General features: G+C 42.7%; 1 protein-coding gene across 2 annotated transcripts in view; it reads right to left on the bottom strand.

The window, feature by feature from the left end:
• The window catches only part of suclg2 (succinate-CoA ligase GDP-forming subunit beta), a 76,678-nt gene that overhangs the window by 54,275 nt on the left and 6,236 nt on the right, over positions 1-16,167 (bottom strand). For both annotated transcript variants that reach the window (XM_079297289.1, XM_079297288.1), the window contains exon 2: positions 8,346-8,487. In XM_079297289.1, the coding sequence (XP_079153415.1) occupies positions 8,346-8,487 (142 nt within the window). The remainder of the gene's footprint in view (positions 1-8,345; positions 8,488-16,167) is intronic.

The raw sequence follows: 16,167 nt of genomic DNA, 5'->3' as shown, positions 1-16,167 counted from the left end.
TTTTATGAAGTTGCACTCACACTTCCTCATCTTACGCCGACACCATGACTGCTGCAGGTGACCTCATTATAAAAAGAGCTTGCTAACCTCTCTTGTCTCGCATCGTTGTAGAACTCGAGAACATATACACAAAGTCCATTGGGTCTCATGTTTCCGGTGTCCTTCCCCTCCCACAATGGCTCATGAGTTCACCCATTTCAAAACGGACATCATGAAACAGACCCCGTTTCTCCGCGACACCGTTGCCTTCACAGCCAGACCGCCGTGTGTTTACATTGGAAACAACGAAGGTGACAATTGTAGCCGCTCGCCAATGGAAATGAAATGGCATAAAGATGCTAATACACGTGCAATACTCCGTGAGACTGAGGCTGCATGTTCTTTTGATGTTCTAGAACCAATGGAAAGATAAACAGATGAGCAGCTGCCTCCGTGGCCTCGGCCCAGTGGACCAATGAGAAGAGGACATGGGGTCCAGATGGTGTACAAACACACAACGCTCTGAGAGGGTCCTCGCACTACTTCAGACAAAGACAGAAGTGAAAGGCCCGTGGTTGAGTCAACTATACTCGGCACTGACCGAAACTGTCAGCGCTTTTCACCAGAGACTCTGCCTCATTTTCTGAAGGGGGAAGATGAAAGTGGTCTTAAAAGGCGCTTGAAGTGTTGAAGTGCACGAGGCGGCTCTAGTGGGGACTGAGAAGGAGGGAGCGCGAGGTAAAGGATAGGCTTGAACATGTACCATGTTTGACAGTAAGATGTATTTGTCAGTGAAGAAGGCAGGTCCCATGTGTCCACAAGGTGTATAGTAGAGCTGCGACTTTTTCCTATTCAACACTACACGAATGTTTGGTTTGTCCAAACACTTTCTTAGTCATTGAAGACGAAGAAACCATTTTTATTGTCATATACATGTTACACATACACGAAATTTGACGACTGCATTTGACCCATCCCTGTATATAGGGAGCAGTGGGCTGCCATTGATCGGCGCCGGGGGTTCAGTGTATTGCTCAGGTACACTTCGACACGAGAGTCGGTGTTGGTGAGACAGGATTGATATCGCACATCGAGAGCTGAGCATAATGGAATTTGATGACAAAGGACGGAGGCCTTATACGACACTGTTGTACAAACAAGTCACGGGACGGCAACAATTGCAACAACGGCATTAAATATATAACTGGACGGGACACTCCGTTGTAGAAAACAAAGGATTTCTAAATCTGGTTAAAATGCTTGAGCCACGCTACGAAATCCATTCACACACCCACTTCAGTGTGAAGCTGTTCCAGACCTCTATGAGAAGGAAAAGACTGCAGAGACCGCTTTCACCACGGCGGAGTGATTCTTAGTCCGGTGCTGTAGACACGCCCCCTCTGTGAGCGTCACACAGACACACACCTGGTTCAGGTGCTGACAGAAGTATCAGAGTGAAGCTGGACAGGCCCAATAATATTCCAGTCACCACAGAAACGTGGCTCCGGTCGACCCTCTCCCCAGACAATGGAGATATTCTCATCTTTTTGAAAATAATGTCACAGTAATGGTAAACATTATTGTGTATTTGAATGGCATAACCTGACAGGAAGTAAACACAGACCCAAGTTGTTGCTGAGCAGTTCAGTTCAGTGTAAACAGTGGAAGCTCACTGGCTGTTTCTTTCTTTCAGTATTGATCAAAGGACGAGGATATCAACATACCTCATGTTGCACTTAAACTTAACAGAATTCTTGAATGTATTATTTTTATTTATTTATTTCATTTTGTTTCAAATTGGACATCTTCAATATTTTTGTTTTCATGTAAGACTATCGCCCAAAGTTCTTTGCTTTAAGTGTTCTTGAAGTTCTTTAATGAATAAATGGAAAGCAAAGTTATGTTTGTCTCCTCCCCTTTTCTTTGTTGATCCGAAAAATGATCCGAACCGTGACTCCTGAACCGTGATCCGAACCGAACCGTGAGGTTTGTGATCCGTGACACCCCTACTGACAGGGTAACATCTGAGACAAAGACAACGGAGAAAAAGCCAAGCGCAGCATCTCAGAGGAGGAGAATGGGGGAGGACTCGGGAGAGACGTAAACGTCACGCATGGATAAGGAAGTCCCCGGAGTGGCTTGCGGTGATGCCCGTGTGGGGAAGGAGCGTTTCTATGACAGATGGTACACGCTAGACAGCGTGTTGGGTTCGTGAAGAAGCATCTGGTACTCTCTAGATGAGCTCATAAACCACTACCAGGCCCAGTCGGAGGTGTAATTGCTTTTCTGCACCCTGCCAGAGAAAGCGCCACTGTTGATATCACCATCAAAATAAATGTGGAGGCACACAAAGTGTGAGCATGGGTGTTATGCCGCACCATATGCGCCTGAAGCATTGTATTTAAAACCCTTACCAACAAACCATTCTAATGTATCGTCACTGCTGAGAACTTTATGAATAGGTGCAAATATCAAATTAAATATCAAAACAAAGAGTCCAAAGTAACCCTTTTACAACCATCGTATCAGCTCCATTCACCAAGAGGTTATCCAAAAGCGTACACGCCGTACCCTACACAGCAAAGCAGAAATATGCAGGACTGTATGGCGGGGAGCTTCACGTCTGTCCTCCCAGTCGCCGTCACAGTTGCCTCGACCCTCTGGCTCCTCCAGACATGCCCCTGGCTCTGGCGTGCCACATGTTGCTCCACACGGTTAGCGACGGAGGATACGCAGTGGATGTGTCTGGGAGGCTGCTGTGTAGGGAGCCTCTTCTGCACCTCAGCGCACAATGGGAAATCCATACCACTGGATTTTATGAAGGGAGAGATCAAATTATCTCAGCAAACCCTCGGTGTGCCGGTGCATGCCTCCGCTCCTGGGTGGTTTTTCAACATTGGACAACAGCAAAACCCTCCACACACTGTGATGGCGGCATTAATGCTGGTGGTGCTTGGCACAACACATTTTGAGCCAGGATTGTGTGGAAAGATGCTAGCTGCTGGTTTTCAACGACATCCGTCTCACTTTGAAGACCACAGGCCAGAAGCATAGTGGGGATCTCAGCTGCCACAACTAAATGAGCAGACAACAATCACTTCAAAATACACCGTGTGCCCGGCCTTGAGCTACTCTTATTTACACATTATCTGTGGCACAGTGGAAGCCTCATTGACTTGAGCTGTTGAGGATCCCCAGTAGGCAAAGAAAAAGAGCACTTCACCTTTTCTGGAATAAAGAAACCACTAAATAAATATACTGTATATAGCGTGGCCAAGAAAACGGTTTATGTTTTTTCATGCAGGAACGAATGTTTACCTCAGTCAACTACATTTGGAAAGCTTTCAAGCGTGTCGGCTTTAGGCAGCAATGCGAGGCAGAATGAAACTGATGGAGACACATTTGTCAAATGAATAAATTCTATAGCTTCTTTCTTCCTGTCTTTCTCACACACCATCATAAAAGGCCAAGCATAACCAAATCTGCACACCTGCAAACACACACACACACACACACACACACCTGCTCCATCAATGAGTTGGCTTATGTCAAGGTAGCTCGCTATTATTCAGGAAGCCAAAATATCAAACTAACTATCCCTCTAATAAGCACACATGAGACTTGACAGCATGCATAAAAACTGCTGTTTACACTGAATATTCATAGCAGGGTGAAATAAATTAAAACGCTTCCCACCTCTGTTAATCATCATTCTGGCAGTGAGGCTGTGCTAAGTACAAAGTGAAGAAGAGAGGCAGAGGTAGACTGAGGTGAATGAGGAGCGAAAGAAATTAAGGGAACTTCCAAAACTGAACACAAGAGACAGAGAGAGAGACAGAGAAAGAGAGAAAGAGAGAGCGAGAGCGAGAAGGGAAACAGAAAGATACAGAAAATGTCATCGCAGCACAATTTTTCAAAGAAAAGTCAGGATGATGACAACGGTTAAGATATAAGACAACGTATTCCGAACTCATCCGATATGAGGTGTACACATGCGCGAGTGTATGTTGCTCCCATTCATCACGCACTGCTTTTGTCAGTGAATGATTGCCGGGAGAGGCAGGAGCCATGACAGACACGAAGGGCTCTCGAAGCAAGCAACGGGGGGGAGGGGGGGGGGGAATGTGGTTTTGATTTAAAATTCAGACTGAAAATCCATCAAGATTTGCTCAACAGATGCATCTGTCAAGCTGGTGGCGACACACAAAGTGGACTGCATAATCACATTCTCTTTGGCTTTAGCAGGCCACAGGTGTGTGTGTGTGTGTGTGTGTGTGTGTGTGTATGTGTGTGTGTGTCCGTGCAAACACGGAATCTATATTAATTACCGGACTTGCTTTGATGTCTCAAAAGTGCAAGATAGCAACCAGGTCTTTGTGGGGAAAAAACCTGCATTTGTGTGTTAAGGTGACAGCGCTCACATCACTGCAAAAGGAAAAAGCAATTCAGTTTTCTTGCATTGACTGAAGCTCTACACAGTTATCGATAACATATTTAGCCAAATATGAAGGGGATCTGGCAAAGAAGACCACTTCTATCAAATCGGTGTCACCCACAATTTCTTTTTTCAGATATGGAGTTATTTGAGTGACGTATTAGGTGTCACAAAACTCTTTCAAGTGGTTTTCCTGGAATAACTCTTGCTCCATTTCCCAAAGCAGCATCACCATCTTAGGTGTGCCCGTGCTTCATCCAATGAGCACGTTTTGCTCCACATTGAGATGGATTGATGATGTGTCTGAACTCAAACTTTTATTATATTTTGTAGTTTTCCATCTGATGACATTGAGCTTGTTTTTTTACACTAATGGGTACTATTTGTAATGTGTGACTGTGAACTCTTTTACTTAAGTGCTCTCCTACTCAAGTCCTTGATGTTTTTCACGAGCCTGGTGAAGCACTGAGTGAAAGGCGCCAACAAAAGACACTTGATCGTATCCATCTTTAATGGGCTGTGTGTTGGGTTTGCACCACAAACATTTGTAGCTTGATTTCCGGGACCGCTTTTGGGTGAAACTTTAGAAAGCAAGGAAACAGAACAGCTGGTTTAAAGTCCACTGCTGCATTCCATCGTAGCATCGCATTACAAACATCAATTATTGATTCTGCCAGAGAGACGTTTACTTGTACTTTCCACATTCACTGCTGAGGAGCAACGCACGTTTTTGGAAGCATAAATTGTCTTCGCTCTACAACCAGACAAAAAAAAGAGAATGTCCGAATGTCTAAAAAGCAGTTGAGAGGTGGATAATATCCACAAATATGACACCAATAACATTTTCAATCAAAGGAAATATTAAAGTTGTGTTAAATGTTGTGTAACCTCGAGGTCCAAAAGTTTACTTTTCAAAACTATAGCATGGTCCTTAGGCTGTGTTTCACACACACACACACACACACACACACACACACACACAGAGATCTGGTTCATTGGTTTTGGATACACAGCGAGAGTTAGAGTGCCATTCTTTCAGTGTCCCAGTTGAGTGCACATTACAAAAACTTTGGACTTTCTGATACCTCCCTGCACTGCTCGCCCAGTATGGGGCCCTACTTTCAATGAGCCACGTGCTGGTTGTGAGTCACCCATCTGCCACGATGTAAACGCTCCCCTGAGTTGTCAATCAAGGTAAAGGGAATCAATGGTCCATGTCGGAATCTGGTTTTTTTAAATGTTTTGATAGAGACGGAGAAAGATTTTAAGCTGTTTTTCCTTCGCGGTAATAGAACAAATCAATCGGTGTCCACTTTAGGAGAGTTGGACCACTCTATAGTACACAAGAGGAGTGAGAAGAGTTTCTATATGGCATAGCTGCAATTGAACTGTCAACTTAAACACTTCATGGTTAAGTGAGTGGAGCGGAGAGGAGAATACTGGTTGGTGTGTGTGTGTGTGTTTCATGTGGGCAAGCTCACGCTACGCATGCTATTCATCTGCGTCTGTGCTTCCATGCCTGACTGATTCATTCTACTGTGTATGCAGGGAACCACGGGCTCACAGCAGGATATCAGCACCACACAGAAATCAGTTTGAGTCACTCCTGGTCAGCTCAGAGAGCTCCAGCCCTCCTTATCCCCCGTATGGAGCCGTATCCCGTGTCCTCTACGGTGGAAAGCCATGAAGCGGAGCTCCGTGGGCTGGCTTCACACCCTGCCTCCCCCCCCTCTCGGCCCGGGGCCAGAGCTCGACAAGTCTCACTTCGCATTTCAGCCCAACAGATCTGAACTAAAGAGGCCACTGAACTCCCCCTTTTTCTCTCATTCTCCGTCACCTAACATGGCCCGAGAGCGAGCCGTCCACATCCATGGGACAGCATGAAAAGACACGGTGTGTATCTGAAGAAATGAAGCGTCCGTGGATGCTCGCTTTCATGCTCTTAATGGTGCGCCAGCAATTGTCACAGGATACACAAAGTGTGAGAAACACACACACACACACACACGTACTAGGACACTGACCAATGCTTAGTGCATGAATGGAGATAAGAAGATAGAGCAGCTCTGAAGCACGCTGTGGGAATCAAGGGGTTGATTTACTAAGCCAACCGAAAATCACTGCCTGAGTGGCGAAGATTTGCGGTGGCGCATGTTTTCAATTTAGCCGGGAATTAACTAACACTCAGGACGCAAGTGGTCACAGCCAAGTTCATTTGAATGCACCGCTGCTCATTAAGAGCGGCTGCTGGGCTATTAAACACGTGTCTGGTCAATTTCTAGAAAGTAATAGAGTGCAAAAAAAAGTTCTCTGCTCCTGAGCTTGAAATATCGGTTGAGGAAACCAATAAAAACATTTCTGAACTGCAGCCATGCAATTCCCTCCACTGCAGTGGACAATCCGCAATGATAAATCACTTCCAGCCACCATTTGGATAAAGTTCCTTTCCCTCTGCACGGACCTTATTTTGCAGTTCAACATAAAAATGTCCCGAAATGTGTTCTACAATAACCCATACATGCAATGTTGCCACTATTCAGTCGTCAGGACAAAACTATGCCATAACCATCCAAAAGCTAGCCGACTTGCAAATCCTGCATTTGCTTTCTGTTGCCTTTTAACGTCTTAGTCCTGAGTTTTCTGTCTCTCCATTTCTTCTCCAACCAAACAATATAGGTTCTGTCATGACAATATATGTCCTCTTCCTCCTATTCAGTTTATCTTTGTCTGCATCGTAAACCAGGGTCATTGAAAGCAGCTCCCCAGGCGCCGGAGAGCCCAAAGGCAGCAACAGTGGCACCTTGCTGGCTGACAACCAACCTGGATGCACTATCATCAGGCCACTGCTGGAGTTGGAGAGGACGCTGAATAAAATATAATGCTGAGGGTGGAAATATATACTGTATGTCTTGGGCGGTTCGGTGTGTGGGAAGGAAATAGAACAGGGCAAGGTAGGAGATGGAAGAGGACGCTATGTGTGGGTGCATACAAATGTGTGTTAAACTATCTTTGTTCATGTGTGTACAATGTGTTTGTGTGACAAGAATTAAGTTAGAGTTTCAGGCACTTCCTTGCAAGGCTTTGTGCGAGAGTGTGGGGGCAATAATCCCAATTGTAACCGAGGATTAAAAATAAACGCATAAAAAAAAGGAGAAAACAAAACATGCAAAACTGAACACGAGAGGCTGTGAAACGAATTAGCGTGGATGAGTGCGTGATAAAAAACTGAGCAGGCACAAACAAAAAAAGAATACAGGCTTCCGCACATAAATGAACAGCATGAGGATGAGATTGAATTTGATAAACTTCAACCCTGAAGCAGGTCTGCAGAGAGGCACGAACAGGACTTAAGGTTTCACAACGTACGGAAGTACAATTACACTGTAATTACAAACAAACCACAGGTCAACACTCTTAAACGATCTCATTATGAACACTTAGGAACATTATGAACATGTAATCTCAAATCTAAAAACTAAAAAGAGGGTTGAGAATCAAACCTCAATACTGACCGACCCAAATTCACAATTCACTGAATCTTGTTTCTTAATTCTTGAATCAGATATTTCCTAATTTAAGTACCGGTAATAAGCTTGGCTGTTTTACAAAACTGTGTATGGTATTGGCTGCTTGTGTTTATAACACAATAAAATATTGCTTTTTAAAAAGTGTGGCTTTTTGTGTTAAATAAACAAAAACGACTCAAAGAAAAACAATATTTCCTCCTTTCCTGATTTTTACCCTAACTCATATCTTATTGAAACCAGTACAAAAAACACCCATCACCAGAAGACAGGTTGCTCCTTTCTCTGAGGTCAAGTGGACATAGGTGGACTGCATCTCTAGTGTGTGTGTGTGTGTGTGTGTGTGTGTGTGTGTGTGTGTGTGTGTGTGTGTGTGTGTGTGTGTGTGTGTGTCCCCCTCTACTCACCGAGTCTCTTTGCAGCTTCCAGAGCCTCAGAAGCCGTGTCGGCCACATAGAAACGTTGGACCGCCACGCCACTCTCTTGCATCAGCTTCTTGCTCTGGTACTCTTGCAGATTGAGCCATCTCCTGGGACTCCGCCAGGTGCACTGGAAGAGGAGGAGGCAGGCAAGGTGAGTACGAGTATCACTTAGCAAGGGAAAGACATAGTTAAAACAGAGTGCTGGACCACAGTGGGTGTATTGGGGCACAAAGCCGCTGTGAGTAAAATGTCATTTGAAAAGGCTTTTTCAGGAAATATTACGTTAACTCATAGCAGTGAATTTTACTCACATATGTCTAAACTTAGGGACCTGGACAAAGACAAGAATAACCCTGCAGCATTCAGCGTCAGGCTTAACAATTAAAAGGTGCGATGTGTTAGATCCAGCCAGAATTTGACTTTAAAACATACAAAACAGAACGAACACTCAACAGACTCACTGTTGACCATGCCTGTCTTTGTTGTGTATTATATTTTTAAGGCTTGTACGGTAAAAAGGGAAAAAGACTAAATTGTGTTCTCATGCATAAAAATGAATGGAACATTCAGATATCAAACATACGTACATACTTGAAAAACACTGCATACACAAGGAATAATAATACACAGGATGGATTCAAGAGCAACAAAGATCAAAACATGCAACGTGTGTGCCTTCTAAAATCGCCCGTCACTCCATCATCCATGAGAGGGACAGAATAAGAACACATGGGTGGGAGGGTCTGTTCAACATCTCTCAACCATTAAGTGATGGAGGAAGTGAATTGTAACCATAATTAACCCTCGGGCCTAATAGTTATCAGTGATTAAAGGCTAATGAGCTTGACATGGCCACTCTAATTGGGCACAGCACTGTTTTTAAATCCAGACCTGAGCACAATGATCAATGGGCCTCAACTGAAAACAAAACCCTGCATGATTGGTGATTGACAGTTCATGCCAAACCCAAGGCTCTCTGCGCCACAATGCACAGTGTATTAGCATGCTTTCGCCATTCCAATCTCGGGAGAGCCTGTCGGGAGACTTCATTCGAGCCAAAGAACAGTACATGTTGATCCAGATTGGCCTCTTCTCTCGCCTCTCGCATAATTCGATGCAGTAATGAGGGGCATCTGCAGGTCACCTCTGCAATACCATACTCTTCATATGTTTCAGTTATTGCTCTTTGTATAGTGTGCATGGCATTCGGAGCAATGCTTTAAAGGCGATCTCCAACACCGGCCGATATTGCATAAAAGTCTGCACAGCAATATAGGTAAGAAGAATAAATCGGAAAAAAATAGAATAGAAATAAAAATAGAACCGCACATGGGTAAAAACGAAAACAGATTTGGACTAAATGTCTGTCTGTTGAGCCAAACCTGGAGTCTGTGAGTGACGCATTCTTTATCTTCCTGCCTGCATGTCACAGCCTTAACAAGCCAAGCTGCAGAACGACTTCCCTGTTTTGTGGACTCATTTGACTGCTGTCAGTTACCGGCAGAGCCTCCTCTCTTAAAACATCCACTTCCCTCGCCATTTAAACGGTTTGCCTCGGGAGGATCAGCTCTGCTGCCTGGGTGCACGTCTCCAGTCCGTCTCCCTTTTCGTTCTTCCTTTGACGAAAGAAAAATGGCAGATGAGAGGCTGTCACGGGACCAGGTTGGGCCCACTTTCAACATGAAGTAGCACAAGGTCACAGCGAGACACGTTAACCGACAGGTCTAACAATTAGGATTAGATTTTGAACCCAAAAGATATCCAGAATATGATCAAGCTGGCACTGCCATCACGGACAAACGAGATGTTTTTCAATAGTTCTGGTCGAAGCTTCTGCGATGTTAACTCTCCGTGTTAGAGACAACGATCCATCAGTGACGAAACATCAACGTCAGCTGTGGCTTCACTTTAGTAACCGAGGACGGTTCAAGATAACAATAACAATAAGCCTGCCGGCTGCGTCTCGACTAGTCCATGCATCCCTAATTTTATCCAACAATTATTTGCAAAAAAGCTTGGAAACGTAAATGTGAACACAGAGTTAAAATAAATAAGCCTAAGTACAACCATATGGTACTCCTGGCACATTTGATCACAAAAGATCCTTTGCAAACAGAAGTACAAAAAGTCCTAGTGTGGTTGAGAAGACAGAAAACACTCACGAGATAAAGGAAGTGCTGCAGTACACAGACTCAAAAGCATCGTAAAATGGCATACTCATGAACGTTATATAAATAACACTTCAAAATATACATTGACTAAATGCTTTACAGAAAGACAAAACATTTCTGTTCATTATAAACCGATTGTTCAACTCTGGTTCAACCACCAGAGTAGCCTAGTGCGAGTTATTTACTGATAGGCACACAACGTCTGTTTGTTTGTTGTCTTCATCTCCATTCCACCACTTTAAATGTAACGAGTACATAACTACAAATATATGGAGACCATTAGCAGCTGAGTGCAATACATATCAGATCCAAAGAATAATTTAATTCGTAACATTAGAAATACACTTTAACTCTAGTCCTCTATATTTTACAGTCAACTCTGCATTTATAAACGTCCTCCCAAGTGTCGTAGTATCATCATGTGTTAATGTTATTACATTTCCACGTTTCTGGTTTTTAATTCATATCGTGAGTATCGAAGCTGAAGGGAATTTTCCACACTGTGGACCAGTGAGCTCCCCAACTAACGAATCACAGCTAATCTGCCACGCTGGACTTGATGCTATTTAATATGCCATGATATCTGCAGAATCTAAATATTTTTAATCAGCATATCAGAGGCATGTAATGTTTGTTTTTTACAGCCAAGCGCATAAAATAGCACTTGGCTGACACGTTCACTTACTTTGTTTGCGAGTGTTTGGGTCATATCACCAGATGGGTAGCAGAAACAAACATGGATGACAATGATAATACTCGAGTGGTGAAGTTATTGTAATGTCCTATGTATTGTAAATGCTTCAACTGTTGACTATTAGAGTTGCCAATGTTGACGATGGGACAGATGACACGTGACTGAATTCATCTGTTGCCCTGGGTAAATGTTGTGTTCTTCATTATGATCTGATGACATCTGGGGACATTTGGGACAAATCTTTCTCTGCAAAGGGACGGAAATCTCTGGACAGTTTAAAAGTGTAACCATGAACTGCCTTCAGCAGAAAATGCCTAGACTTATAGCATATAGTGGCCATTAAGGAAAGCACACCATTTATAACGCGTTAATAACTGCTAGCTAGCCGTTACAATGTGGGATGTAGCTTAATTAAGGAGTTTTTAATGAATGTATATTTATTCTTTACTGTAAAACATTATTTCTACATGTTTAAGCCCTAGGTTTGCACACAGCCAAATTTTCAAAGTACTTTATTTAACTTGCTAGTTGCTAACTCTCCACATTTTACACTGTATGCATTTGACAAATGAATGGATTATATATATTAATGATGTAGTAAACACTGTGTTTCTATCTGTATATGACATGGTCAATGAAGTCTGAACAAATAACCTCTATGTATATTTCCATGTTATTCATATTTTCTTCTTGTTAATTCCCATAAACTCCTTTGAATGGAAAGTTTCCACCTTGAATATACTGCAAGACTCATCCAGTCACCGCTGCTGTCCACAGTCAAAATAGGAATACTGTGGTTCTTTGACAGAAAGTTAAAGCATAAGAATTATAATACGGATGATACCAATTTGCCTTATTAGGAATAAATCACATAAAAAGATCCCTCCTGAGTCCTTCCTATAGAATACTATCCTCTTCAACTAATCATGAGCACAATTATGCTTTCAGCCTCTCCTAGTATTGCTCAATGCGATCAGATAGTGAAGAGATGATACTGCGGAGTACTTGACAAGAAAGAAATGACCCAAGTTTTACATGTCTGCCCTATTAGAAGAAAGTAGTACAGTAAGTGAATGGCAGTAGTGCAGCAAGGCAGGCAGGCAGCTGGCCTGCAGTCCTCCGAGAGCCTCTTTCTACAGTAATTATCATCAGCAGCACTCTGGAGACAATGCTACCCAGTCTTGATACCCAACTACTGCTCTACTTATTCTTAATACACACACACACACACACACACACAAAGACACCAACAGGCGCACATGGGATGCGTGGTGCAGACTGGTGAAGACGCCCTAAAGGCACAAACAAAGTTTGACATGGGGCCGAGATCGCATTTAAATATTCACAGCAAACTCCTCGACACAGAAAAGCACTCAAGTGCATTTTCATGAGTGCATCCAAGTGACAGGAAGTGGGGCGCAGCGGCGATGGAGAGTCGGAGTGGTGACGATGATAGAACTATAGCTATATTAATATATATGGAGATGATGAGAAACAAGGCAACATGCCCATTTAAGGAGCAGGTCTCTGCTAATCAATGAAGCCAGCATTTCTCAGAAACATTGATGACATAGAAACACATTTAGATAGAAACTAACGGACATGTAAGCGTTGAGATGAGGAATGAATCTATAAGCAGAGCTCGGTCTCCTTTCACTTCCCAGTTTCTGTTCAAATCAGCCATTGTACGCACATGAACGTCCAGCAGGTAGAAACATGCCATCAGTAAACCCATGAAGACATTCCGTATTAATGTGACACCACTCCAGTAACCGCCCGTCATAGCCTCCATTATGCTTTACACCCTTTGCAAGATGCAAAAAGCTTTACAACTAAATTCAAATGAGGCAGAGGAGAAAGAAGTCATATTGAGGAAGAACTTATTCCGTGAAAGAATGTTGCTTTCAGCAGGCTTGCAGCAAGAGACTTGACATTCAGACAGTGATCACAAAATGTCACGGAAATACACCGTAGCTGAGGTGGGTACTAACTTTTTTTCTCCCTTCTTTCTCCCGAGGGAAACATCTCTTTGTTTGAAGCCCAAAAAACAAAGAAATTGGTCAAAATGTAATGGTGCACTTAATGGTCTTTGAGAACACTCACAGTTGGGTGTATGTATATATATATATATATATATTTTATGTTCATTGACATTCAAGCAATGTATGAATTTTAAAATCTGATTAAAAAACAAATGCATAATGTGCTCATATTGCCTCCTAAAGTGGACATTTGCGAGGATAATTTGTGTTTTTAAAACACTCGCATAAAGTAGCCCTGGTAATTGTCTCAGTGCAATGCATTAATTACTCTGTTGAGCTGATGTCTGTACATTTGGGACCTTTGTGCAGTTTCAAAATCATGAAAAACAACGCATCATAAACTGAATTAGACCACACACTGTGGTGAAAAGATGTTGAGAGAAAAGTTGCAAAACCAACCTAAACAATCACAAAGGCAATTTTGTTTTCCTAAATTGTGTTGACATAAGTAAAAAAAAGAAAAGAAAAGAGCAATCTTTTTGAATGTAAAAATGTGCTGAATAAATCATGTGACCATACGGCTTCACAAAGCACTCAGAGTGGCCTCGCCCTCACACAAAGACGCGGAGAGGACACAGCGCCAAGGCAGCAGCTGCATCAGATTGCAACGTCCTCATCGCAGCTGTACTGAACCACGAGTGGCACTGAAGGACAAAATGACGGGACGGTCGACGCCGCTCCCAAAACACTTCATCGGCTGGTCCATATGGTATTCGGCACTGCGTCAGTGCAACAATCGAGACTTCTCCTGAGAGGCACAAAATTGTGCAGTCTCGTGTTTTGGTTTGGAGAGCGGCACGCACACAATGTCAAACGGCACTTGTTGTTGAGAGGTGTCATCGCAGCGAGGGGACGTCTGATCGTGGCACTTTCCAAAGTCATCTCAAGACACGCGTGCCACTCCTCTGTCGTTTGCCCTTCTGTTAAACTTAAGGAGTCAATATCCTAGGGCTAGTTTAAAGTGGTTGTCTTTATCACTATGAGAGAGAGGGGAACAATGTCAAAAAAGTCACCATCTGACAGACTAGTTCTGCCTCCCTTGGAGATTTATAAGAGCCATAACCATTAATTTACAGGGGAAGGTTACAAAGCAGCCAATCACCTTTGATCGGCCTCATGAACAGCAGCCAGTCAATGCTGCACTCCTCGTTAATCTGTCGCTCAGAAATTCAAAAGGGTCAAAAAAGGCATTTTGTTTCCGGGAGTGAAACCTGACAGGATGCAGCCAACAGTGAGTGAAGATGTGACAGGTGTTAACACTGAGGGAACACTATCTCTGAAAACAGGCCATTTATCTAACTGGGGACAATCCAGCCCACACTATCTTTTATTAATGCCATTAAATTCATACATTGTAATGTTAATCATTAAAACATCTATTCATCACATAAGATGACAAGTAGTTAAATGAATATTTTGATAGCTCAGTATGTGATTGTGCATATTTAAGGCGTTTTGTGATGTATATTGATGATGAATTAAAGCCTTAAAAATGATTGTGGTATTAATTTTACCAATATTACACAGTGTAAAAACAGGGACACAAAATAAACAGCTGGGCCTACATAGAGTTGAAATGATTATTTGATTAATCCACTGACGAAATATCAATTTGCAAGATTTATTGGGGGTTTGGACTGTTGGTTTGACAAAACTAGACATTTGAATACATCACCGTGGTCTTTGGGCAATTTGTCACGATTTACTGTCGTTATATCGACAGAAATTATTCGAATAAGCTAGAAAATAATAAGTACATTCATCTATAATGGAGAAAAAAAAAAGTCATTATGTTTGTCATTACACGCTCTACCGACGTGTATACAAACCAATACAACAGGCCGGGCCTTCTTCAGGCTGTGTTTTCTTTGAACTTACAGTATGCAGTGCTCTGCTGGATGAACTCCATCGGTGGACATGTTGGAAAGATGGAAGATGTGGAAGACACATGCAAAGCGGTTTCTGCTGCATGAGCCAATCAATACCTTATAGGACACCTGAACAAGAGCTTTCATCACTCACTCAGGGATTCGGAATACACCTTGAGCACCAGACGCCATTACCACACTCGCACAGAGGCCGTCATCATTGACACGTCTCAATGGTGGACGAAGTGCAACTCCAACAGGGGAAACCATCAATATGCCAATCCAGGATGAATTGCTAAGAGAGTCGACGCCGTAGCTTGTGAGGCTAGGGCGCAATTCTACACAGGAGTTATTGTCCTCCAGATGACCAGCAGGTATTCATTGCCAACTAAAATCTCTGAAGGCCTACCTTTAGAAAAAAGCACAAGCGTCACAGACAAATAGGGAAGCCGTTTCACAGTAAACAGTCAAGCAGAGAAGACGATCGAGTCTATTCTCACTGAACCCTGTCCAAGGTAAGGCAAGTTTATTTGTATCGCACATTTCAACAACAAGGTAATTCAAAGTGCTTCACATAAAACCATTAAAAGCATCAAAACATTAGGCAAAAGAAAAGGAGATTTTAAAACAATTAAGAACATTCATTGCTTTAAAACAGTGTAAGAAATAAAATACAGTAGTAAAATGCAGAAATGCAGGAAATTGATTAATATATTAATTGAATGTGGTTCAATTAAAGGCAGCAGAGAACAGAAAAGTCTTCAATCTTGATCCACTAATTTGTTCCAAAGTGAAACGGCTCAATAACTCTTGGATGGATCGCCATGACATTTAGTCAAATTTTGAACCAACATACATGACTTCAAGATAACGAATCCTCATGACTTTGGTGATCCCTGACTTTTCATCTAGCCCCACTATCGCATTGACATTTGTATTTTGAGTGAAATATCTCAACATCTATTGGATGGATTGATGACATTTGGTGCACACGTTCATGTTCCCCTCAGGATTCATTGTAAGAACATTGGT

This window comes from Melanostigma gelatinosum (genome assembly GCF_949748355.1).
Source record: "Melanostigma gelatinosum genome assembly, chromosome: 3".
In the NCBI taxonomy this organism is placed as follows: Eukaryota; Metazoa; Chordata; class Actinopteri; order Perciformes; family Zoarcidae; genus Melanostigma; species Melanostigma gelatinosum.
The sequence above is the reverse complement of the archived record's forward strand: the minus strand, read 5'-3'. Positions and strand labels throughout refer to the sequence as shown.